Genomic DNA, 26,511 nt, shown 5'->3' with positions numbered 1-26,511 from the left:
GCAGTAGGCGAGTAGAAATAATTTTTTATTGATTGATTTTTTAATTTTTTTTATATTTAATTTTTTTTTGGATTGATTTATTGGTTGATTTATCATTTATTATTGATGATGGCTCTTTATTTGTAAAAGTGAAGTGTTTAATGTAAAAGTGACGTGTTTAATTACTGTAAACTTCCCTTCCCCGCCACCCCCATCTTTCATTCCCTACGCCTGATTTATAAGTGTAGGCAAGGTTTTTCTGAGCATACAAAAATCTCCACTTACTCCATTCTAAGTTAGTTTGGAGTAAGTTTTCGTTGAGTAAACTTGCAAAACAGGCATAAGTGGCTGGACATGCCCCCTTTTGAAAAAAAAATCTGTTCTAACATGAAACTATTCTAACTGACTGGAACTGGAGCAAACTAAATGCCGAGATTTGCAATTTCTAAGATGTTCCATTCTAAACTAGTTGCTCCAAAAAAATAGGAGCAACTCAGGCCGAAACTTGAGCCCCAAAGGTGGGTCTTAAAGGAGACTGGAGAAGTGGAAAGGCGGAGAGGTTTAGGGAGCCAAAGGGAGTAGGGAATGTGTGAAATTAGAGCTGGAGCAAAAGCGTTCTTGGAGGGTTTACGGCTGGATGAGGTTACCGAGAAAGGGAGGCGCAAAGCCATGGAGGGATTTGAACACGAGGATAAGAATTTTAAATCTGAGGCGATGATGGACCGGGGGTCGACGTAGATCAGCGAGCATAGGGGTAATGGGTGAGCAGGACTTGGTGCGGGTTATGATATGGGCAGCGGAGGTTTTGATCAGCTCAAGTTTAAAAAGATTGTAAGATGAGAGGATGCCTTAGAATAGTTGGGTTAGAGGTAACAAAAGCATAAATTACATCAGTCTTTCGCTAGAATATCAGGTGGGCAAACCAATCATCCATTTAAGGTTTGTTTTTTTGTACTAATGATCAAGAAACATAAAACTTATGATAACATTGTATCTCTCTTTCTTTTCCAATATATATTCATTGTTACTAAAAAGTTTGTTGAATAAACAAATCTAAGTTTATTCAGAATCTCCCTCCAAATTTCAATATTAGTACAGTGTTCTTCCAATACCTCCTGCCCTAACGGCAGTTCAGAACTGATTACAAGAATTTGTAATTCTCACTTTTCTTGGATAGCTGATATGTGGAAGATAGAAGAATCATAGAATCTAAGGCCGCAATTTCCCTACCTCGGCGGGTTGCTGGCGGGTCTCGACCTCGTTGCCGGCTCCAGCTTGATTTTCCCCTGATTGGGCTTGTTAAGCCTGCCCAGCGCATTTGCCAGCCAACTTAACTTTCATATTGATTGGACAAAGCAAATTGCCCAGGGTTGCCTTGAGGAGTTGTTCATAGTGTATCCGGGATAGTTTCCTTGAACAATACGTTGCGGAACCAACCAGGGAGCAGGCTATCTTAGATCTAGTGCTGTACAATGAGGCAGGATTAATAAATGATCTCATAGTAAAAGATCCTCCAGGAATGAGTGACCATAATATGGTTGAATTTTAAATTCAGTTGGAAGGTGAGAAAGTTGGTTCTCAAACCAGGGTCCTAAGCTTAAAGGAGACGACAAAGGTATGAGGGCAGAGTTGGCTAAAGTGGCCTGGGGAAATAGACTAAAGTATGGGACGGTTGATGAGCTGTGGCAGACATTTAAGGAGATATTTTATAACTCGCAACAAAAATATATCCCAATGAGAAGGAAAGACTGTAAGAGAAGGGATAACCATCCATGGCTAACTAAGGAAATAAAGGAGGGTATCAAATTGAAAACAAAGACATACAATCTGACCAAGACTAGTGGGAGGCCAGAGGATTGGGAAATTTTTAAAAAGCCAGAAGAGAACGACTAAAAAAATGATTAAGAGAGGGAAGATAGAGTATGAAAGTAAACTAGCATGAAATATAAAAACAGATAGTAAGAGTTTCTACAGGTACATAAAAAGGAAAAGAGTGGCTAAAGTAAATGCTGGTCCCCTGGAGGGTGAAACTGGGAAATTAATAATGGAGAACAGGGAAATGGCAGAGAAGTTGAACAAATATTTTGTATCGGTCGTCACGGTAGAAGACACTGAAAACATCCCAATAGTGGATAATCAAGGGACAATAGGAAGGGAGGAACTTAATACAATCACTATCACTAATGATGAAGTAGTACTCGGTAAAATAATGGGACTAAAATACATCCTAGGATCTTAAGAGAAGTGGCTGCAGAGATAGTGGATGCATTGGTTGTAATCTACCAAAATTCCCTGGATTCTGGGGCTGTCCCAGCAGATTGGAAAACCACAAATGTAACGCCCCTATTTAAAAAAGGAGGCAGACAAAAAGCAGGAAACTATAAACCAGTTAGCTAACATCTGTTGTTGGGAAAATGCTGGAGTTCATTATTAAGGAAGCAGTGGCGGGACATTTGGAAAAGCATGATTCAATCAGGACCAGCATGGTTTTATGAAAGGGAAATCATAGAAACATAGAAATTTACAGCGCAGAAGGAGGCCATTTCAGCCCATCATGTCCACGCCGGCCAACAAAGTGCCGCACGGCCCTTGGTCAGCAGCCCTAAAGATTACGCAAAGTACCAAGTCTATAACGAATGGCTTTTGTCAATGCAATAGCTGGAGCAAGTGGCCGCTACAATTTGCACTGCGTTGCCAGTTCCCGCAAAAGAAACATAAAAAAGTAACCTATAAACCTATGAACAATGACGGAAAGATAAGAGCATCCAGCCCAACCAGTCCACCTCACACAACTGCGACAGCCCTTACACCGAAACATTCCATACTCCACCCCAACCGGAGCCATGGTGATCTCCTGGGAGAGGCAAAAACCAGATTAAAACCCAGGCCAATTTAGGGAGAAAAAATCTGGGAAAATTCCTCTCAGACCCATCCCCCTGGCCGTATTCGGTTCCCTGCAGTACTTACCATTATATCTGCGCCATCCAACAAAAGGTCATCCAGTCTAATCCCAATTACCAGCTCTAGGTCCATATCGCTGCAGGTTGCTGCACTTTAAGTGCCCATCCAACCATCTCTTAAAAGTGATGAGGGTTTCTGCATCCACCACTCTTCCAGGCAGCAAATTCCAGATCCCCACAACCCTCTGCGAAAAGAAGCCCCCCCTCAAATCCCCTTTAAACCTTCCACCAACCACCGTAAAACTATGCTCCCTCGTATTAGACCCTCCACCAATGGAAATAGGCCCTGACTATCCACTATGTCCAGGCCCCTCAATATTTTGTACACCTCAATGTGGTCTCCTCTCAACCTCCTCTGTTCCAATGAGGACAAACTCAGCCGATCCAATCTGTCCTCATAACTAAGATTCTCCATTCCAGGCAGCATCTCCTCTGCACACTCTCTAGTGCAATCACGTCCTTCCTATAATACGGCGACCAGAACTGCATGCAGTACTCCAGCTGTGGCCTAACCAAATTATTATACAATTTAAGCATAACCTCCTGGCTCTTATATTCTATGCCTCGGCCAATAAAGGCAAGCATTCCGTATGCCTTCTTAACCACCTTATCCATCTGGCCTGCTACTTTCAGTGATCTGTGGACAAGCAGTCCAAGGTCCCTTTGTTCCTCTACACTATTAAGTGGCCTACTGCTTAATGTGTATACCGTTTCCTTCTTAGCCCTCCCAAAGTGCATCACCTCACACTTCTCTGAATTAAAATTCCATTTGCCACTGCTCTGCCCACCTGACCAGTAGATTGATATCCTCCTGCAGCCCATGACTTTCCTCTTCATTATTAACCACACAGCCAATTTTAGTGTTGTATGCAAACTTCTTAATCATACTCCCTATATTCAAATCTAATTCATTGATATATACTACAAAAAGCAAGGGACCCAGTACTGAGCCCTGCGGAACCCCACTAGAAACATCCTTCCAGTCACAAAAACATCCATCAATCATTACCCATTGCTTCCTACCTCCAAGCCAAATTTGGATCCAACTTGACACTTTGCTCTGTATCCCATGGGTTTTAACCTTCATGACCAGTCTACCATGTGGGACTTTATCAAAAGCTTTGCTAAAGTCCATATACACTACATCGTACACACTACCCTCATCAACTCTCTTGGTTACCTCCTCAAAAAATTCAATCAGGTTAGTCAAACGCGATCTTCCCTTAAGAAATCGATGCTGACTGTCCCTAATTAATCCTTGCCTTTCCATTTGCAGATATATCCTGTCTTTCAGGATTTTTTCCTATAATTTTCCCACCACTGAGGTTAGGCTGACAGGCCTGTAATTAGATATGGCCCTTAGGGCCAAGGGGATCAAGGGGTATGGAGAGAAAGCAGGAAAGGGGTACTGAGGTGAATGAGGATGTAACGAGCAGGGTGGATAAGGGGGAACCAGTGGATGTGGTGTATTTGGATTTCCAGAAGGCATTCGATAAGGTGCCACGTAAGAGGTCACTGCACAAGATAAAAGCTCACGGGGTTGCGGGCAATATATTAGCATGGATAGAAGATTGGCTAACTAACAGAAAACAGAGAGTCGGGATAAATGGGTCATTTTCCGGTTGGCAAACAGTGACTAGTGGGGTGCTGCAGCGATCAGTGCTGGATCCTCAACTATTTACAATCTATATTAATGACTTGGATGAAGGGACAGAGTGTAATGTAGCCAAGTTGCCGATACAAAGATGAGTGAGAAAGCAAATTGTGAGGAGGACACAAAACATCTGTAAAGGGGTATATATAGACAGGCTAAGTGAGTGGGCAAAAATTTGGCAGATGGAGTATAATGTGGGAAAATGTGAGGTTATCCACTTTGGCAGAATTAGTAGAAAAGCAAATTAAAATTTAAGTGGAGAAAAATTGCAAAGTGCTGCAGTACAGAGAGACCTGGGGGTCCTTGTGCATGAAACACCAAAAGGTTAGTATGCAGGTACAGCAAGTATTCAGGAAGGCAAATGGAATATTGGCCTTTATTGCAAGGGTGATAGCGTATAAAAGCAGAGAAGTCCTGATACAACTGTACATCATCATAGGCAGTCCCTCGAAATCAAGGAACACTTGCTTCCACTCTAAAAGTGAGTTCTTAGATGACTGAACAGTCCAATATGGGAATTACAGTCTCTGACACAGGTGGGACAGACAGTCGTTGAAGGAAAGGGTGGGTGGGGAGTCTGGTTTGCCGCACACTCCATCCGCTGCCTGAGCTTGCTTTCTGCATGCTCTCGGCGACGAGACTCGAGGTGTTCAGCGCCCTCCTGGTTGTTCTTCCTCGACTTAGGGCAGTTCTTTGGCCAGGGACTCCCAGGTGTGTTGCATTTTATCAAGGAGGCTTTAAGGGTATCTTTGAAATGTTTCCTGTGCCCACCTGGGGCTCGCTTGCCATATAGGAGTTCCGAGTAGAACTGTACTGGGTATTGGTGAGGCCACACCTGGAGAATTGCGTACAGTTTTTGTCATGTATGTATGCTTGGGTTTACTAGCCACCAGGTGGCACCACTGTCGGAGGTCATTAGACTGTGTGCACATGTGTGCAGCCCAGGTATAAAAGGCCAGCCATCTTGTAATGTAATCACTTTGCACCCTAATAAAGTAGAGCAGGTTTGTACCTGTTCGGAGTTTACAGTATTCAGTCGATTGAGTTATTGCATACACAACATTTGGCGACGAGGTAACAAGAACCTTTGCATGGAAAAATGAGCACAATTGGAATTTTGGAGCGATTTGTGGAGGAAGAAGATTGGGCAGACTTTGTAGCCCGTTTGAACCAGTACTTCGTGGCCAACAAAACGGAGAAAGAGGCAGACGCAGTTCGGGGCCGGGTGGTCCTCCTCACAGTTTGCGGTCTGAAAATCTATGGACTCAAAGAATCTCCTCTTGCCATCAAGTCCAATGGACATGGACTATGAAACATTGTGTGCTCTGGTACGTGACCATCTCAAACCGGATGAAGGCGGCATCATCTCAAGATATCGATTCTATACGCATGTTCGTTCTGAGGGCCAGGATGTATCGTAATTTGTTGCCGACCTAAGACGTCTAGCTGGACCGTGTAAGTTCGAAACTGCGTTGGCAGACATACTGCGGGACTTCTTTGTAATTGGCATCAACCACGAGGTGATTCTGCGTAAGCTACTGGCGGCGGAGACGCTGGATTTGAGCAAGGCCATCATGATTGCCCAATCATGCATGACGACGGACAAAAGCTGATATCATTGAAAAATCAGAACTCGGCAAGTACTGTAAACAAGATAGTATCGTCGTTTGGCAGAGCTGCATATGGGAGGGCCGACCCGCTGCGTACACGAAACCTATGGCTGTTCAAAGTCCGCCAACGGGAATGAATCCGATATCACTGTGTTGGTGTTGTGGGGGAAATCATCGGCATCATCAGTGTCGGTTTAAACCTTTATCATCATCATCATCATAAACAGTCCCTCGGAATCGAGGAAGACTTGGTTCCACTCCTGAAGGGAGTTCTTTGGTGGCTGAACAGTCCAATACGTGCGCCACAGACTGTCACAGATAGTCGTTGTGGGAAGGGGTGGATGGGACTGGTTTGCCGCAATGTTCTTTCCGCTGTCTGCGCTTGATTTCTGCATGTTCTCGACGTTGAGACTCGAGGTGCTCAGCGCCCTCTCGGATGCACTTCCTCCACTTAGGGCGGACTTGGGCCAGGGACGCCCAGGTGTCAGTGGGGATGTCGCACTTTATCAGGGAGGCTTTGAGGTTGCCCTTGTAGCGGTTCCGCTGCCCACCTTTGGCTCGTTTGCCGTGAAGAGCTCCGAGTAGAGCACTTGCTTTGGGTGTCTCGTGTCTGGCATGCGGACTATGTGGCCTGCCCAGCGGAGCTGATCGAGTGTGGTCAGTGCTTCAATGCTGGGGATGTTAGCCTGAATGAGGACGCTGATGTTGGTGCGCCTGTCCTCCCAGGGGATTTGTAGGATCTTGCGAAGACATCGTTGGTGACATTTCTCCAGCAACTTGGAGGTGTCTACTGTACATGGTTCATGTCTCTGAGCCATACAGGAGGGCAGGTATTACTACAGCCCTGTAGACCATGAGCTTAGTGGCAGTTTTGAGGGCCTGGTCTTCAAACACTCTTTTCCTCAGGCGGCCGAAGGCTGCACTGGGCGCACTGGAGGCGGTGTTCATTCTTGTCGTCGATGCCTGCGCTTGTTGATAGGAGGCCTCCGAGATATGGGAAGTGGTCCATGGTGTCCAGTGCCGCGCCGTGGATCTTGATGACTGGGGGGGCAGTGCTGTGCGGTGTGGACAGGCTGGTGGAGGACCTTTGTCTTACGGATGTTTAGCGTAAGGCCCATGCTTTCGTACGCCTCAGTAAATACATCGACTATGTCCTGGAGTGCAGCCTCTGTATGTGCGCAGACGCAGGCATCGTCTGCGCAATGTAGAGTCGGTTTAAACAGTATATATGTAAAGGCTGTTCGAGAGTGGAGCATCTCCAGCGCATATGTCTGCAACTGAGCAAGCGTGCTGTGACACACCACGTGGAGGATGATGATCAGTCGAGCACAGATCCGGGTATGCAATCAGAGATACCAGAGGAGGAAGTGTATGGACTGTATTCGTTCCTAACAAAGTGCCAACTGATAATGATTAATGTAAAACTTAACGGTGTGCTGTTATCGATGGAATTGGACACGGGTGCAAGTCAATCAATAATGAGCCAGAGGACATTCGGCAGGCTGTGGGATACCAAGGCTGTGAGGCCTAAGCTGAGTCCAATCAATGCCAAGTTACGTACATACACTAAAGAACTCATAACGGTGATTGGCAGTGCAGTAATCAAAGTGTCGTATGATGGTGTGGTTCACGATTTCCCGTTATGGATTGTTCCAGGCAATGGTCCAACGCTGTTCAGTAGGAACGGGTCAGAAAAAATCAAATGGAACTGGAACGAGATCAAAGTGTTGTCGTCGGAGGAGGATACTCCTTGTGTGCAAGTGCTGAGCAAGTTCACCTCGCTGTTTGAACCAATGTCACGGCAGCCAAGGTGCAGATCCACATGGACTCGGATGCAAGACCCATCCATCATAAAACTCGGGCAGTTCCATACATGATGAGGGAGAAGGTCGAAATCGAACTGGACAGACTCCAGCGTGAAGGGATCATATCACCAGTCGAATTTAACGAATGGGCCAGCCCCATTGTTCCCGTGTTAAAAAGTGATGGCACTGTCAAGATTTGTGGAGACTACAAGGTTAGGATCAACCGAGCTTCGAAACAGGATCAATACCCGTTACCGAAGGCTGATGCCCTGTTTGCAACACTAGCTAGGGGGAAGTCATTCACAAAACTGGATCGGACGTCGGTCTACATAACACAGGAGCTGGTCGACACGTCGAAGAAACTTGCATGCATCAACACTCAAAGGACTGTTTATCTACAACAGGTGCCCTTTTGGAATTCGCTCGGCTGCAGCCATATTTCAGAGGAATATGGAGAGTCTACTGAAGTCCGTCCCCAGAACCGTCGTGTTCCAAGATGACATACTGGTCACAGGTCGTGTCTCCGCCAAACATCTGAACAACCTGGAAGAGGTTCTACATCATCTGGACAAAGTGGGACTTAGACTGAAACGCTCGAAGTGCATCTTCATGGCTCCGGAAGTCAAATTCCTGTGGAGGAAAATTGCTGCTGACGGTATCAGGCCTACGGACTCGAAAACCAAGGCCATCAAAAATGCACCCAAGCCTCAGAATGTGACAGAGTTGCGTTCGTTCCTTGGTCTACTCAACTACTTCGGCAATTTCTTACCTAGATTGAGCACCTTATTAGAGCCATTGCACATGCTGCTAAGAAAAGGCGACAACTGGGTTTGGGCTGCGTCTCAAGGTAGAGCTTTTGAGAAAGCTACCAATCTGCTTTGCTCTAACAAGCTGCTGGTACATTATGATCCGTGCAAGCATCTAGTATTGGCCTGTGATGCTTCGTCATATGGAGTTGGTTGCTTGCTCCAACAAGCTAATGAGTCGGGCAAATTACAACCTGTTGCATATGCTTCAAAAAGTTTGTCAAAGGCGGAAAGAGCCTACAGCATGGTAGAGAAAGAAGCACTAGCCTGTGTGTATGGGGTTAAAAAGATGCATCAATACCTGTTTGGTCTTCGCTTGAACTGGAAACAGATCACAAGCCACTCATTTCATTGCTTTTGGAAAACAAAAGTATCAATACCAATGTATCGTCCTGCATCCAGAGGTGGGCGCTGACATTATCTGCCTATGATTATGTCATTCGCCGTAGACCTGGCACTGAGAATTGTGCCGATGCATTGAGCCGTCTGCCATTGCCCACACCAGAGGTGGAAACGCCACAACCGGCAGACCTACTGTTAGTCATGGATGCTTTTGAAAGTGAAGGAACCCCTGTCATAGCCCAACAAGTTAAGACCTGGATCAGCCAGGACCCGATATGATTGGTTGTAAAACGTTGTATCCTTAGTGGTGATTGATCTACCATACCTAAGCAAATGTGTGAGGAGACCAAACCTTATATCCGTCGCAAAGACGAACTATCCATTCAGTCAGATTGTACACTGTTGGGTAATCGTGTTGTTATGCCCAAGAAAGACAGAGAGAAATTTGTGCATGATCTACATAGCACGCATCCCGGTATTGTCAGGATGAAAGTCATTGCCAGGTCTCATGTATAGTGGCCTGGGATTGACTCTGATCTGGAATCGTGTGTGCATCAGTGCAATACTTGCACGCAGCTTTGTAAAGCACCAGCGGAATCGCCTCTGAGTCTGTAGTCGTGGCCATCTAAACCATGGACCAGGATCCACATCGACTTTGCAGGTTCCTTCCTGGGAAAGATGTTCTTAATTGTGGTGGATGCTTATTCCAAGTGGATAGAGAGTACAATCATGTCATCCAGCACATTCACAGCTACCATTGAGAGTCTTCGTGTCATGTTTGCTACGCATGGTCTGCCTTACATTGTTGTAAGCGACAACGGATCTTGCTTCACCAGTATGGAGTTTCAAGAGTTCATGAAACTCAATGGTATCAAACATGTGAGGTCAGCACCATTCAAACCCACATCCAATGGACAAGCAGAGCGTGCGGTCCAAACCATCAAGCAGAGTATGAAACGTGTAACTCAAGGTTCACTGCAAACTCGCTTGTCACTCATATTGCTTAGTTACAGGACAAGACCGGGGTCTCCCCTGCTGAACTATTGATGAAGAGAGGTCTCAAGACCAGGCTCTCTCTTGTCCACCCTGACTTGAATAGTCGTGTTGAATACAGATGGCAAAGTCAGCAAGGGTGTCATGATCACGCTACTGTGTCACGCGACATTTCTATCAATGATCCTGTGCATGTACTGAATTATGGTCAAGGTCCCAAATAGATCGGCGGTATTGTTACGGTCAAGGAGGGTAACTGAGTGTTTATCGTTAAGCTCAAGAATGAGCAGACATGCAGGAAACATGTTGATCAGATAAAGCTGCGGCACACGGATGAACCAGAACAGTCTGAGGAAGACACAATCAGTGATCAACCAACCTACCCTCAGTCATCAGAGGACTCTGCTGTCATCAGTGAATCTGGACTTTCAATCACTGACATGGTCAATGAATCTGGACTCTTAATCCATGACGTGGTCATTGCCACTCCCATCAGATCGACTACCCAGCCCCCAGTCATAACAGACTCAGAACGCTCGCCCGAGGCTGGAGTTGAACTGAGATGTTCAACTCGGGAGCGGAATGCCCCGGACCGTTTCAATTTGTAAAAAGACTGTTACTAATATCTTAAAGGGGGATATTGTCATGTATGTATGCTTGGGTTTACTAGCCACCAGGTGGCGCCACTGTCGGAGGTCATTGGGCTGTGCGCACGTGTGCGCGGCCCAGGTATAAAAGGTCAGCCATCTTGTAATGTAATCACTTTGGGCCCTAATAAAGTAGAGCCAGGTTTGTACCTGTTCGAAGTTTACAGTATTCAGTCTATTGAGTTATTGCATACACAGTTTTGGTCTCCGTATTTAAGGAAGGATATACTTGCATTGGAGCCGGTTCAGAGAAGGTTCATTAGGTTGATTCCGGAGATGAGGGGGTTGACTTATGAGGATAGGTTGAGTAGGTTGGGCCTATACACATTGGAGTATGAGAGCTGATCTTATTGAAACACATAAGATAATGACTGGGCTCGACAAGGTGGATGCAGAGAGGATATTTCCACTAATACTAAAACTTGGGGACACCCATTTAAAACTGGGATGAGGAGAAATTTCTTCTCTCAGAGGGTTGTAAATCGATAGAATTCTCTGCCCCAGAGAGCTGTGGAGGCTGGGTCTTTGAATATATTTAAGGTGGAGATAGACAGATTTTTGAGCGATAAAGGAGTAAAGGGTTATGGGGAGCCGGAGGGGAAGTGGAGCTGAGTCCATGATCAGATCAGCCATGATCTTATTGAATGGCGGAGCAGGCTCAAGGGGTTAAATGGCCTACTCCTGCTCCTATTTGTTATGTTCTTTGATGATGCGTCATCAGCCGGTTTCCTTAAAAGAGACTATGCGCATATTTAGTTTGACAGTTGTGTTGTCAGTGTTCTACAGCATTGAGGTGCTGCAAACGCTGAGAAGCACTGCACAGAGGTGCATAGCTGCACACAGGTTCTCCCATGACTCCCTTATGGAGGGAGTTACAGCACGCAGGGAAGTTCTGTTCCCTTCCAATGGGCAGAAGAATCCTCCCCAGGAGACCAACGCAGCCTGGTTGTACATTGCACAGGAGGACACAAGCAGGAGTGTCGTCAGGAGAACCAGGGTGCAGTGGCTCAGTAGATCACGAAATGTTACTGCAAAGCCATACTCAACCTCATCCTGCTGTGCCACTCATCACATCCCCATCACTCTAACTTGCCGACCTTACTGCTGCACATCCTTACTCACACCAACTTATTTTGCACCTCCACCCATCCCTCTCTATCTACATTATCATGTCCCCATCTCACTAGCCACCCCTCACACTCACCGTCATCCTAGTCCAATCGTACTAACTAACAGTACACAATGGTAAGACATAACGGTACCCCCGCAATGGTAATGAGTGTGACAGGAATGGCTTAGGCATTGTAGGGATGCTTTATGGAGTTGGTGTGGGGTGGTGCCAACCTGGCACATCATGTGGCAGCCAGAGTGTACAGTGTCAAGTAAAGTAAATCTGGCCATCTCTGGCGCCCAGGCAGCAATATAGTCGGGTGCTAATGCCCTCTGTCCTGTGCAGCACAAGTTGATTGCGGAAAAGGTTGGTGTTGTTGCTGCTGCTGGTATGCCTAGTGATGCTGGTGTTGTGGCTGGTCGTGGTCAGATTCTGAGGACCAAGGTGAGACAGTATAAACCGTACCCATTTTCATGTAATAGATGGCAGGTGAACTTGAGATGACAGAAGCAATCTCTCAATGATGAGAAAGATTGTTCCAATGAGGTGACACTGGACACAGAGTTTACTCCAAACACTTGCAATCTGCATAAAGCAAAATCTGTGGGTTTCAAATGCAGTAAGCAACAGCTTCTGAACTTGGAAAGTGAACAGCTGTGAGATAGGAGCTTTTATAGCACATTTGCAGCTGTCAAATAATGAGATGATTCCATGGCCATACAACTCCTGACCAGCTTACCTGACTGATGTCTGTCCACTACGGGTACAACGGACATGATCTCATGGCGCGACAACTGCAAGAGAAATGCAGAGAACAGCATCAACCCTTTTACATGGCCTTCTTTGACCTTACAAAGGCCTTTGACACTGTTAACCGCGAGGGACTATGGAGCTTCCTCCTCCATTTCATCTGCCCCCAAAAGTTTGTTGCCATCCTCCGCCTGCTCCACAATGACATGCAAGCCATGATCCTGACCAACAGATCCACCACAGACCCAATCCATGTCCAGACCAGGGTCAAGCAGGGCTGTGTCATCGCGCCAACCCTCTTCTCGACCTTCTTCGCTGCAATGCTCCATCTCACACTCAACAAGCTCCCCGTTGGAGTGGAACTAAACTATAGAACCTGTGGGAACCTGTTCAATCTTCGTTGTGTCCAGGCTAGATCCAAGACCATCCCATCCTCTGTCATCGAACTACAATACACGGACGACGCTCATGTCTGTGCACAGAGGCTGAACTCCAAGCCATCATCAACATCTTCACCGAGGCATACGAAAGCATGGGTCTTACACTAAAGATCCATAAGACTAAGGTCCTCCACCAACCTGACCCCGCCACACAGCAGTGCCCCCCGGTCACCAAAATCCACGGCGCGGCCTTGGACAATGTGGACCACTTTCTATACCTCGGGAGCCTACTATCAGCAAGGGCAGACATCGACAATGAGGTCCAACACTGCCTCCAGTGCGCTAGCGCAGCCTTTGGTTGCCTGAGGAAGAGCGTTCGAAGACCAGGCCCTCAAATCTGGCACCAAGCTTATGGTCTACAGGGCTGTCGTGATACCCGCCCTCTTGTATGGCTCAGTGACGTGGACCATATATAGTAGACACCTCGCTGGAGAAATACCAACGATGTCTCCGCAAGATCTTGAAAATCCCCTGGGAGGATAGATGCACTAACGTCAGTGTTCTCGATCAGGCCAACATCGAAGCACTGACCATACTCGACCAGCTCCGTTGGGCGGGCCACATTGTCTGCATGCCAGACACAAGACCCCCAAAGCATGCGCTCTACTCGGAACTCCTACACGGCAATTGATCCCCAGGTGAGCAGAGGAAACGTTTCAAGGACACCCTCAAAGCCTCCATGATAAAGTGCAACATCCCCACCAACACCTGGGAATCCCTGGCCAAAGACCACCCTAAGTGGAGGAAAAGCATCTGGGAGGGCGCTGAGCACCTCGAGTCTCGTCGCCGAGAACAAGTGCAGGCAACGGAAGGAGTGTGCAGCAAACCAGACTCCCCACCCACCTTTCCTTCAACGACTGTCTATCCCACCTGTGACAGAGACTATAATTCCGGTATTGGACTGTACAGTCACCTGAGAACTCACTTTTAGAGTGGAAGCAAGTCTTCCTCGATTTCGAGGGGCTGCCTATGATGATCCCCGAGCAACGTGGACCCCATGGGCGACCTCATAAAATGTAATGGTGAGCTCAAAATACTTCTTGCTATTGAGGGAGTACAGCGAAGGTTCACCAGACTGATTCCCGGGATGGCAGGACTGACATATGAGGAGAGACTGGATCAACTGGGCTTGTATCCACTGGAGTTTAGAAGAATGAGAGGGGGTCTCATAGAAACATATAAAATTCTGACGGGATTGGACAGGTTAGAGGCAGGAAGAATGTTCCCGTTGCTGGGGAGTTCCAGAACTAGGGGTCACAGTCTAAGAATAAGGGGGAAGCCATTTAGGACCGAGATGAGGAGAAACTTCTTCAGTCAGAGAGTGGTTAACCTGTGGAATTCTCTACCTCAGAAAGTTGTTGAGGCCAATTCATTAGCTATATTCAAAAGAGAGTTAGATATGGCCCTAATGGCCAAAGGGATCAAGGGATATGGAGAGAAAGCAGGAAAGGGGTACTGAGGTTGAATGATCAGCCATGATCTTATTGAATGGCGCTGCAGACTATGTGTCGATGTTTCTTAATTGGCTATTAACAAGGTCATAATGACCTGAATTGCCACCCCCGTCACTGCGTGTGGGTTCTGTTCAGTGCTGATAGACCCGACATCTGGAAAAGGCTTGTGGCGGCGAGTTAACAGCGGGGTCCTGACCCACTGTCAAAAAAAATTCCCACCCAACCTGCCAGCGAACGGTGCCCGCTGACCTCCTGAAAAATTCCCTCATAGGATCCTTCAGCATAAAAGGTCGCCATTCGGCCCATCAACCAAGTACCGGCTCTTTGAAAGAGCTATCCAATTAGTTCCACTCCCTAGCTTTTTTCCCCATTACCCTGAAAATTAGTCCTCTTCAAGTACTTGTCCAAATGGCCTTTGAAAGTTACTATGGATTCCACCACACTTTCAGGTCGTGCATTCCAGATCTCAACAGCTCTCTGTGTGAAGAAATTTCTCTTAATTTCCCCTCTAGTTCTTTTGCCAACTATTTTAAATTTATGACCTCTGGTTACTGACCACTTAGCAAAGGGCATAGTTTCTCCATACTTGCTCCATCAAAACCCCTCAGAATTTGGAATACCTCTATTACCTTCTCTGCTCTAAGGAGAACAATCCCCGCTTCTCCAATCTCTCCACATAACTGAACTCCCTCATCCCTGATATCATCTTGATAAACCTCCACTGTACCCTGTCCAGGCCTTGACATCGTTCCTAAAGTGTGGTGCCCAGAACTGTACACAAAACTCCAGCTGAGGCCTAATCAATGATTTGTAAAACCAAGTATCCCATACTCTTGCAGTTGCCTGTCATTTTAATTCTCTGTCCCACTCCCACTCAGTCTAATGATGCTCAACGGAAGCTCGAAGAACAGCACCTCATCAGACGATTAGGCACTTTATAGCCACCTGGATTCAAAATTGAGTTCAACAATTTCAGATCATAACCACTGCTCATATTATTTTTTACAGACAGTTGATAATTCTGCTTTTTTCATTTTCAGCTCATGTCGAACCATCTTGTTTCTTTTATTGTCCCATTACCACCCCCTTTTGCTTTGCACCATCATCCCTTTTGTCATTTAATCCCTCTTGCCTTCCACCCTATCACAGACATTCCATTTTGTTCTTTCTTCTCCTCCGCTTTCCCTGCCTCTGTATTTGCTTAAAACCTGTTGCATCTCTAATTTTTTTGTAGTTCCGAGAACAGGTCATCGACCTTAAACATTAACTCCGTTTCTCTCGCCGCAGATGCTGCCTGACCTGCTGAGTATTTCCAGCATTTTTTGTTTTTATCCCATACATTTTTTTAACTGCATTATCAACTTGCCCTGCCACCTTCAAGGATTTGTGAAAATGCACCACCAGGTCCCTCTATTCTCACACCCCCCTCAAAATAGTACCAATTAGATTATACTGCCTCTTCATATTGTCTTTCCCAAAGTGCATAATTTCACACTAATCCGCATTAAATTGCATTTGTTATGTGAATACAATCAAGCAGAGTCAACATGGTTTTATGAAAGGGAAATCATGTTTAACAAATTTATTAGAGTTCTTTGAGGATGTAATGAGCGGGGTGGATAAAGGGGAACCAGTAGATGTAGCATATTTGGATTTCCAAAAGGCATTCGATAAGGTGCCACATAAAAGGTTACTACAAAAGTTAAGAGCTCATGATGTTGGGGGTAATATATTAGCATGGATATAAAATTGGCTAACTAACAGAAAAGAGAGTCAGGATAAATGGGTCATTTTCAGTTTAGCAAACTGTAACAAGTAGGGTGCCACAGGGATCAGTGCTAGGGCCTCAATTATTTACGATCTATATTAATGACTTGGATGAAGGGACCGAGTATATTGTAGCCAAATTTGCTGACGATACAAAGATAGGTAGGAAAGCAAGTTGTGAGGAGGACGCAAGAGTGGGCAAAAATTTGGCAGATGGAGTATAATGTTGGAAAATGTGAGGTTATCCACTTGTGTAGGAAGAATAGAAAAGCAAAATATTATTTAAATGGAGAGAGACAACAGAATGCTGCGGTACAGAGGGATCTGGGTGTCCTCGTATGTGAAACATAAAAAGTTAGCATGCAGGAACAGCAATTAATTCGGAAAGCAAATGGAATACTGGCCTGTATTGCAAGGGGGATGGAGTATAAAAGTAGGGAAGTCTTGCTACCACTGTACATGGCGTTGGTGAGATCACACCTAGAGTACTGCGTACAGTTTTGATCTCCTTATTTAAGGAGGGATATACTTGCATTGGAGGCAGTTCAGAGAAGGTTCACAAGGTTGATACCTCGGTTGAAGGGGTTGTCTTATGAGGAAAGGTTGAGCAGGTTGGGCCTGTAATTGGAGTTTAGAAGAATGAGAGGTGACCTTATTGAAATATATAAGATTCTGAGGGGGCTTGACAGGGTAGATGGTGAGAGGATGTTTCCCCTTGTGGGGAAATCCTGAACTAGGGGGCATAGTTTCAGAATACGTGGTCGCCCATTTAAGACAGAGATGAGGAGGAATTTGTTCTCTCAGAGGGTCTTGAATCTTTGGAATTCTCTGCCCCAGAGAGCCGTGTAAGCTGAGTCATTGAATATATTCAAGGCTGAGATAGACAGATTCTTGAACTATAGGGGAGTCAAGGCTTATGGGGAACAGGCAGGAAAGTGGAGTTGAGGCCAAGATCAGATCAGGGATGATCTTATTGACTGGCGGAGCAGGCTCGAGGGGCCGTATGGCCTACACCTGCTCCAATTTCTTATGTTCTTACGTTCCTGCCCATTTCACCTCCTGAAGTTTGCAAATATCCTGCTCACTATTTATTTCGTTGCCAAGTTTTGTATCATCCGTAAACCTCAAAATGTGCTTTTATTTTCCGAATAAGTGTGTGGTACTTTATCGAATGCCTTTTGAAAGTACATATATACAATATCTACTGCACTATCTTCATCAACCCTCTCTGTTACTTCATCAAAGAACTCAATCAGGTTAGTCAGACACTATTTGCCGTTAAAAAATCCATGTTGGTTGTCCCTTATTAAACTATGCTTCTCCAAATGAGAATTTATTTTGTCCTTGACAATGGTCTCTTCTAGTAATTTTCCCATTACTGACGTTAGACTGATTGGCCTTTAGTTATCTCCCCTTTTTGAATCGGGGTGCACCACTCCAATATCCAGGAGGATTGAAAGATTGTGGTCTGAGCTTCTTCTAGCTTCCCTCAGAAACCTAGGATGCATCCCATTTGGACCGGGTGACTTGTGAACTTTGAGTGATGCAAACCTCCTTTCTATCTATTTTTGTCCTATCCAATATTTCTACTTCCCTCTCCTCTACTGCAACATTAACTTCATCCTCCTCTTTTGTGAAGACGACGCAAAGTACTCAATTCAGTAACTCAGTCATGCCCTCTGCCTCCACAAGATTTCCTTTTTTTGTTTTTAATAGGCCCCACCATTCTTTTAACTATCCTATTACTTTTTATATGTTGATAAAAGATTTTTGGGTTCCCTTTTATGTTACCCGCTAATCTTATCTCATACTCTCTTTGCCCTTTTTCAATTTCCCCCTGCATTCTCAGTATTCTGCCTGGTTTTCTACTGTATTATATACACCTGCCATTTTTGTCATAAACCTCCTTTTCTTGTTTTATTTTAAACTCTAGGTACTTTGCCATCCAGCTCTAGCTTTGGATCTTTCCTTTTATCGGAATATGCTTGGCTTAGTCTAAATATCGGCCATTGTTCATTAACTGTTTTCCAGGCCAATCTTTGTTTCCAGTCCACCTGTGCTAGAACCCTTCTCAAATCACTGAAATTGGCTCTTTGCATATGTTAATGAGGGGCCAAATGCTTGTTAGAGGACCCCTTCTAGAAACTGGGCTGCTTTGAGAAGAGCAGGCCTACTTCACTCAGGCTTTCCTGGTGTGGATACAGCCTTAGAACCGGCCTCCGCCAATAGCTCAGTTTACCAGCCGTGGTCAGACCCCCTTTATCTACCCTTCCCCCACCCCAGCACTTACCTGAGGACCACTGTCAACGTGACAATCGGTCTAAAATTCATGTGCTTAAATGAGCTAGCTACCCGTGGTGATGTCCGAGGCCCAATTTCAGGGCGGTCTTGGACCTCCTGGCTGGGGGGGTGGGGAGTGCCAATTCTGAGCTTGAAAGCGGGTCCAGACGAATTTCTACCCCACTGGGACTATTACCACTAAAGTAAAGAAGACTAAGATGAGATTTATTAGAGGGTTTTAAAGTTTGGAAGGATTTTTATAGGGTGAATGAGAAAAGATGATTTCCTCTGATTGGGGAGTCAGTGACAGGGAGTCAATCTATTTAATATAGTTAGTAAAAGAGTAAAGAGAAGGTATAGGAGAAAATATTTTACACAAACAGTTGTTAGATCATAGACTGCTTTCCATCGGGAGTGGCTGAGGGAAAGGCCATTGCACTTTTTAAAGAAAAAGTGGATAAATATTTGAAGCAGAGGAAGATACAGAACTACGGAGAGAGGACAGTGGTATTAATTTTTAGAAGGTTATCAGAAACAACTGGCGCTGACACTATGGGCCAACAGATCTCCACCTATGCTATAAACTTATATGGCCCTATATATATGTTTACATAACACATTGTTTGAGTGGTAAAAGTTCAAAGGAAAGATAAGTCTTATCTTGACAAGCTTACCTAATGTTTGCATGGAAAACTTACACAGCTCCCGAGAGTGTGGCCTAGGCCACCTGCTGTCAAGGGAAAACTGGAAGTCTAACCCTCACGACTTTCACCTGCAGCAGAATGAGAGAACCCAGCTCAAAATTCTGCATGAAGTTAGAAAATTTCATCCTGACAAAAGAAACACAACAGGTGCACATTATCACCTGGAATTTTTCCAGGAGTTCTCCCAATCTGCTGCTGTAACTTCAGTGGAGACCCCAGCTACACAGCTTATATGGGGTTTCTGTAGATCTTCCATCCAAGTTATGACAGCAGATCAGGCAAACTCTCAAGGATATTCCCGGTGAAAATGTTAATCCTGAAGTTCATGACAGAAAAGCAGCAGCCTAACATAGAGTAAATGTTGTTCTACAAGAAAATAGCCAGTGCAGAAGCTAAACTAATATAATTTTTCACCAATCCAACAACTTTAGTACTTCTGACTCTAAGACCTGGAATTTCTATGAAATAAACATCAATTTTTGGATTGTGTAAAGGCAGTCTGCCAAGTAAAATGGCAAGGCTCTCTGCCGAGACTCCACTCCATAAAATGGCTATCATGATTTCTCTCCCCTGACCTTGCTGTAACCGGAGTCACCAGCCCTGTCAAATTTAAAGGAAGGGATGAAATCTCAAGATTTCCCTTTGTTTCTGCCCACTTACCAACTCTAAAAATAATCACTGCTACAATGGTGATAGTGCTGGCAATGGCAATGCTAGTAAGTAGCCCTTTGCCTATTCAGCAGTAATTTAAAGTACTGTGAGTAAAGTGCAGCGAGAGATTGTGGCGGAGGTGCGGCAAATAAGGATACGGGGCCCAGAAGAGCTGAGGGCCCAGGGGCAGCACAGGCAAGCCCACACTGCGATATGTGCGCCCACTAGGTCCGTGCAGCAGAACAGGTCTCCAGTTGTCCTGGTTAAACCTTGCCACTGGTTAAAAGCCTAGCTCTGTCAAGCGCGTGTGATGGCTGATGTGCAACGGTCACTACACTTTAAAAAAATCCATGCACAGGCATCTTCCACCCCTTCAATTAGAGTTGAGGACGAGAATATCGGGTCCTTCATTGAAACATCTGTGAACTCATGTGGAAGCAAGTCATCCTCGTTTGAGGGACCGCCTATGATGATGAGTGCTGAGACTGTACCATGTCCCACAGGTGGGAAGAGATTTAGAAGTTGAAAGGTCACACAGGAGTGCAATTCTGCAACACAGTTTTGGCTGGAAGTCATTTCCACTATGTAGAAGATGCAATATCTGAGTATTAAACGGTATTTTGTGAAATTCGTTGGGAGTTTAAAGGGAGCTCTGCATAGTAAAATAATGGATTTCCCGCTCAGGATTCCATTATTCTTGTGCTTTGAGGAGGAGGGTGATGAGTACATGGAGCAGGAAAGGTTGGAAGTCAGAAGAGCCCGGCTGTCATGCTGAAGACTTGTGCTCCAGAACTAGCTGCGCCAGCTACAACACTGTCATCTACCCAACAAAGTGGAGATCAGAGGCTGGGTATTCTGCGGCGACTGTCTCACCTACTGACTCCCCAAAGCCTTCCCACCATCTACAAGGCACAAATCAGGAGTGTGATGGAATACTCTCCAATTGCCTGACTGAGTGCAGCTCCAACACCACAAGAAGTTCAACACCATCCAGGACAAAGCAGCCCGCTTGATTGCCACCCCATCCAGCACCTTAAACATTTACTCCCTCCACCACCAGTGCACCGTGGCTGCAGTGTGTACCATCTACCAGATGCACTGCAGCAACTCACCAAGACTTCTTCGACAACACCTCACATATCCGCAACCTCTACCACCTAGAAGGACAAGGCAACAAGCGCAGTGGAACACCTCCACTTCCAAGTTCCCTGCCAAGTCACACACCATCCTGACTTGGAAATATATCGCCATTTCTGCATCTCCTGGAACTTCTTACTTAAGAGCACTGTGTTATTACCTTTACCACACGGATTGCAGTGGTTCAAAGCGGCCACCACCACCTTCTCAAGGGAAATTTGCGATGGACAATAAATGATGGCCTTGCCAGCGACGCCCACATCACGTGAATGAATGAATAAAAAAGTACATTTTGCACGTATTTAGTTTGAGCTAACAAAATTGCATGAAACACACTTATATCTCCATTTTCAATTGATTTTTTTTTCTGTTCGCCAACAGATGATGGCATTGTAAAACACTGGATTATTCGTGTGTTTTTGTATGTGTTTCTACCCGTCAATACGATCAGTCTAAAATAGCATTTCGCGTTTAGAAACAAAAACATTATCTGGGGAGACAAGTACTGTTTGGGCCAGTGCGATAAGTGTAACCATTCAATAATTAATAAATCAAAAAGCTGCATAATAAAAGTGCTTTTCAAATGGTTTGACACATTATAAGTCGTTTCAATTTCGTACTGAAGATTTGTCGGTCAACTGATACTTCAGAGGAATGCTGGGCAAGGGAGCTGGGAGCCGCACGAATGGTGATGTGAGAGCAAAAGTTCAGCCGCACGCACCCTTTCCTATGTGCGAATTGCAATCCCTCCGCGAACGAGCGCACCACGCAAGCTGCAGTCAGTAACTGCGGGGTAGGTGTGCGTTCTGAACGCAACGGTTCTGGCAAATCCCAACTATTGCCACACATTAAGTTCACGACTGACCTCGTCATTTACACTGACACTGAACTAACTACAAGATGATTGACAACAGCAACAGTTGCACGGTAACTTAAGGAAAGTAAAACTTTCCAGAATGAAAGTGACAAAACACGGATTTTTAGTCTTAATTGGATGCAAAGTTTCTTGTTGCTAAAACCTGCTTTGGAAACACATGTCGCTGGCACTGAATATTTAATACTATTTAAAGCGGACTCAGTCCCCCTGGGATTTGATTGGTTTGTTTTGTGAGTGGAGCCGGTGGGGGTTTTGACCGCCCCCGGTCACTGATTCGATGTGGTACAACCCGGTAATTTAAGGTGCTGCCAGTTGCCCACAAATCCAAGTACGGAACTAACGGGCTTTTTTGCACGTTGAGTAAAAACGGTGCCCCCTTCCTCCTCCCCCAAGAGCCTGAAGACGACCTGTCCGTGCAGATGGACAACGAAGGAGCGGTGAGTGGAGCCTGGGCAGCGGCCTCACGAGTGCCGCTCTGGTAGAGAGCAGGTCTGTGCGGCGGCGGGGAGACGGCAGCCAAGAGCGGACTGAAGTTGTTTTCCATGTACTTGGGGAGCGATTGTGTCCGCTCTCGTGATGGGCGTTATCATCTGATTATAACCGGATTGTAATCGCAGGCCCAACGCTCGCTCGGCCATGTGTTTATATATAAACTATTAATACATCTGGCCAAGGGAAAGACACCTCGACATGATAGGTTGGGCTGGGAGTTAGGCGATGCTTTCAAGGCGTGCCGGCAAAACATGGCCACGCCGCGCCTTTAGCTCGACGCCAGTGTGAGGGGAGCTGTTGCAGGCACCCATATTTGGGGCTAGGATTTCGTTTTCGGTATATTTCTTTTTGAATTTAAAGGTATTTAGCGAGATGGCGTGCTGGATTTAGTGTTGGATTTACGGAAAGGAAAGGTGCGAAATTCAGTCAGGATTCACATTTTCGTCATAGAAACTTCATTTAACAGTAAGATTGAAGTGACAGTTTAAACGATAAGATCTTTGAATTTGGTCGTTGTCCCATTTGGTAATTTTCCACATTAAATCCGATTTGGTCGTGATTTAGTTCGGAGAGGGGGAAAACAATGGTACCTTTATCATTTGGTACCAACTTACGTTCACGGCGATATTTACTGTGGGATTTAGACTTTAACGGCCGTAACGATACATCCGACATTCCCGTCCTCATGGAGGATTACTTTTTTGTTTTGGGGGGTTTGCGAGCGTTGCCTTCCCGCCAAAAGCCGTTGCGCGGGCGCACTGGTTCCAGTTCTCGCCAGTTTTGGCAGATCGGCCCGGACACTGATGCCGGGTTCTGCGCTTTCAATCGGCGTGGCCGGGCTACTACATCACTGCTGTGCAATACATTAGACCTTAAGTTTTTTTTAAAAATTGCTTTGAAAAATTAAATAGGTGAGCAAATTTAATAACTTTTAAAAAAAAATTGCCGATAATGGGATGGGTCAAAGAAGATTCGTTGTGCCGATTTCAATTAATTTAATGTCGAGACAGGTATTTAAAAAATCGGTGATTGAAAGTAACACGTGGTTTTTGTTTCTCACATGAATTAAAAAAAACACCAGACAAACCGGACACGGCCTCAGTTGGTGTTGGTCGTCGTGTTGTTTTGGTTAGGAGGAGGCGGGGAGGGAGCCGCGTGCACAGACTAACGGTTTCGGGCGCGCGCCTTGGCCCAGCCCCGATAATTATGTTTGAATGCGGTTTACCCATTAGGGCAGCAAACACAACTCCCAACTTACATTTGGTTTATCTTCATAAATATGTGGGTTTTTTTCTCCGATTAAGCAACGTTATCAATTGTGATTTTTTTTTAATAGGTGTATATTTTAAGCAGTTTTTTTTTTACCGAGTTGTGTTTCATTGGGTTTTTCTTCAATAAATTTAAATAATTCAAAAGTTTAGCGAGCTGCAACCCACCTCCCCATATCCAAAACAAAACATCTTCTAGAGGATGTTTAAGTTTGTTTTCAAATGGAAAATCATGGATTCACTTATTGAAACTTTGGAAATGAACTATGGATGGTTCTTAGAAGTGCAGGTAAGAGCTTCTCGTGGTTATGAAGAAGTTCAACTATTTCTCCAAATATGTTAACGTAGAACACGTAAAAATATATTGGGTGAATGGTGGAAAAAATCCAGAAGAAACAGGGCAGGTGAGACGTGTAAAATTTAGATATTTTAAAATAATGAAGAGTAAAAATACTTTGATCTGAAACAAGTCAAGTTTTTTTAAAAGTAAAATTAAGTGATGAAATTGTATCGCCCCCTCTCTTTCCCCCCCCCCTTCTGTTCCAGAAGTTAAAAAGCAGAAACAATTTTTTTAAAAAGAGAATCAAATTTAATGTTTCAGCATCCTCCGATTTCATGAATGTTTTTCACAACTTTTCCCATTCCAAGATAATAACCGATATCTGTCATGAGTTTTAATGCTAACATGTACTTAGTGCACTGATGTAACATTACCACTATCATTTTATTTAATTGTAGGAATGATATAAACTCTGCTTTCTTTAGTCGACGTCTATTCAATTTTTTCACTTAATAGAAAGTTTAAGTATATACTGACCAGTTGAGAAATTTGATTTTACTCATAGTAGAATTGCAAACTACTTTTATGATAGACAATTTGTATGCAATGGAAAATAATTTTTTTTTTAATCGCTTAGCCCAACACACCAGACCTCAATAGACTCTTTGAAAAGTTTGACCAAAAACAACACAAAAGTATTAATCTTGCCTTATTTCTGTGATTGCTTATACTGATCTTAAGCACATTATTAAATGATGAGTAAATTAAATGCTGTGAAATGTATTTGAGATTGCAACAAAAAAAAACATTTACCAAACAAAAATTAATACAATCCATTCATGTGTGTTTTAGCATTTTAGAACAATAAGAATATAAATCTGAGGTTAGAACAGAAAACAACTAATGCTTGTTTATCTTTCAATCTTGGTTACACACCCAAAATGTCGTCACCTTGATTGACTGATGTGCTGACTGATCTTCAGTGTATTTAGAATCATAGAAATTTGCAGTACAGAAGGAGGCCATTTGGCCCATTGTGTGTATGTCAGCCAAACGAGCTATCCAACCTAATCCCACTTTCCACCTCTTGGCCCGTAGCCTTGCAGGTTATGGTACTTCAGGTGCATATCCAAGTACTTTTTAAAAATGCAATGAGGATTTCTGCTTCTACCACCCTTTCAGGCAGTGGTAGAGATCCCTACCACCCTCTGGGTGAAAACATTTCTCAACTCTCCTCTAATCCTTCTACCAATTACATTAAATCATTGGCCTCTGATTATTGACCACTCTGCCAATGGGAATAGGTCTTTCCTATCCACTCTATCTAGGCCCCTCAATTTTATACACGTCAATTACATCTCTCCTCAGTCTCTTCTGTTCTAAAGAAAACAACCCAGCCTATCCAATCTTTCCTCATAGCTAAAATTCTCCAGTCTTGACAACATCCTCGTAAATCTCTGTACCTTCTCTAATGTGACCAGAACTGTACGTAGTGCTCCAGCTATTGCTTAACTAGTGTTTTATACAGTTCCAGCAGTATCTCCCTGCTTTTGTATTCTATGCCTCAACTAATAAAGGAAACTATCCCATATGTCTTAATTGCCTTGTCTACCTGTCCTGCTACCTTCAAGGATCTGTGGACATGCACTCCAAGGTCCCTCTTCTCGGTATCCTACCATTGATTTTGTATTCCCCTGCCGTGTTAGTTCTCCCCAAATGCATTACCCCTCACTTCTCAAGATTGAATTCCATTTGCCACTTTTCTTCCCACTTGACTAGTCCATGGATATCTACAGCTTTCTTCCTCACTATCAACCGCATTGCCAATTTTTGTATCCTCTGCAAACTTCTTAATCATGCTTCCTTTACACCCAACTTCCTTTTTTGGCTCCCATGTTAGCAGACATTGTTAATGGTTCTCTCTCCTCAGGTACTGTTCCCCTCTTCAAATCTGCTGTCATTGCTCCTCCTCAAAAAACCAATCCTTGGCCCAACTTTGCTTGCTAGCTATCGCCCCCATCTCCAACCTCCCAAATCATGACCATCTTTCCATGAATTCAATGTTTGAATCCCTTCAATCTGGTTTTCGCACCTGCCATAATACCGAAACGGCTCTCATCAAAGTCAGAAATGACATCCTCTGTGAGTGTAACAAAGATAAACTATCCCTCCTCATCCTTCTGGATCTGTATGTAGCCTTTGACACAGTTAACCACTCCATCCTCTTCCAACGCCTCTCCACCATCGTCCAGCTGGGTGGGAATGCACTCGCCTGGTTCCATTCTTATCTATCTAATCATAGCCAGAAAATCTCCTGCAACGGCTTCTCTTCCCACTCCCGCATTGTTACCTTTGGTGTCCCCCAAGGATCTGTCCTTGGCCCCCTCTTCTTTCTCCTCTATATGCTGTCCCGTGGCGATATCATCCGAAAACGGTGTCAGTTTCCACATATACGCTGACGACACCCAGCTCTACCTCTCTACCATTTCCCTCGACCCCTGCTT

At 44.8% G+C, this 26,511-nt stretch overlaps 2 protein-coding genes across 14 annotated transcripts in view; one reads left to right on the top strand and one right to left on the bottom strand.

The window, feature by feature from the left end:
• The window catches only part of plcl1 (phospholipase C like 1), a 506,974-nt gene extending 483,693 nt beyond the window's left edge, over nucleotides 1-23,281 (bottom strand). The window contains exons 1-3 of one of the 4 annotated variants that reach the window (XM_070875920.1): nucleotides 23,074-23,281; nucleotides 19,273-19,370; nucleotides 12,647-12,701 (exon numbers count right to left, since the gene is read on the bottom strand). The gene's annotated coding sequence lies outside the window, so the exon portion shown is untranslated. The remainder of the gene's footprint in view (nucleotides 1-12,646; nucleotides 12,702-19,272; nucleotides 19,371-23,073) is intronic. The other 3 variants (XM_070875921.1, XM_070875922.1, XM_070875923.1) reach the window with 3 other exon arrangements.
• Nucleotides 21,853-26,511, top strand: part of rftn2 (raftlin family member 2) — a 452,549-nt gene continuing 447,890 nt past the window's right edge. For 2 of the 10 annotated variants that reach the window (XR_011592693.1, XM_070875932.1), the window contains exon 1: nucleotides 23,562-24,016. Coding sequence is in view for 5 of the 10 variants with exons in the window: in XM_070875932.1 (XP_070732033.1) it covers nucleotides 23,930-24,016 (87 nt within the window). In the remaining 5 variants the exon portion in view is untranslated. The other 8 variants (XM_070875940.1, XM_070875934.1, XM_070875941.1 and 5 more) reach the window with 8 other exon arrangements.

Source organism: Pristiophorus japonicus, chromosome 3, assembly GCF_044704955.1.
Source record: "Pristiophorus japonicus isolate sPriJap1 chromosome 3, sPriJap1.hap1, whole genome shotgun sequence".
NCBI classification, from domain to species: Eukaryota; Metazoa; Chordata; class Chondrichthyes; family Pristiophoridae; genus Pristiophorus; species Pristiophorus japonicus.
This window is presented reverse-complemented; position numbering and strand designations above follow the sequence as displayed.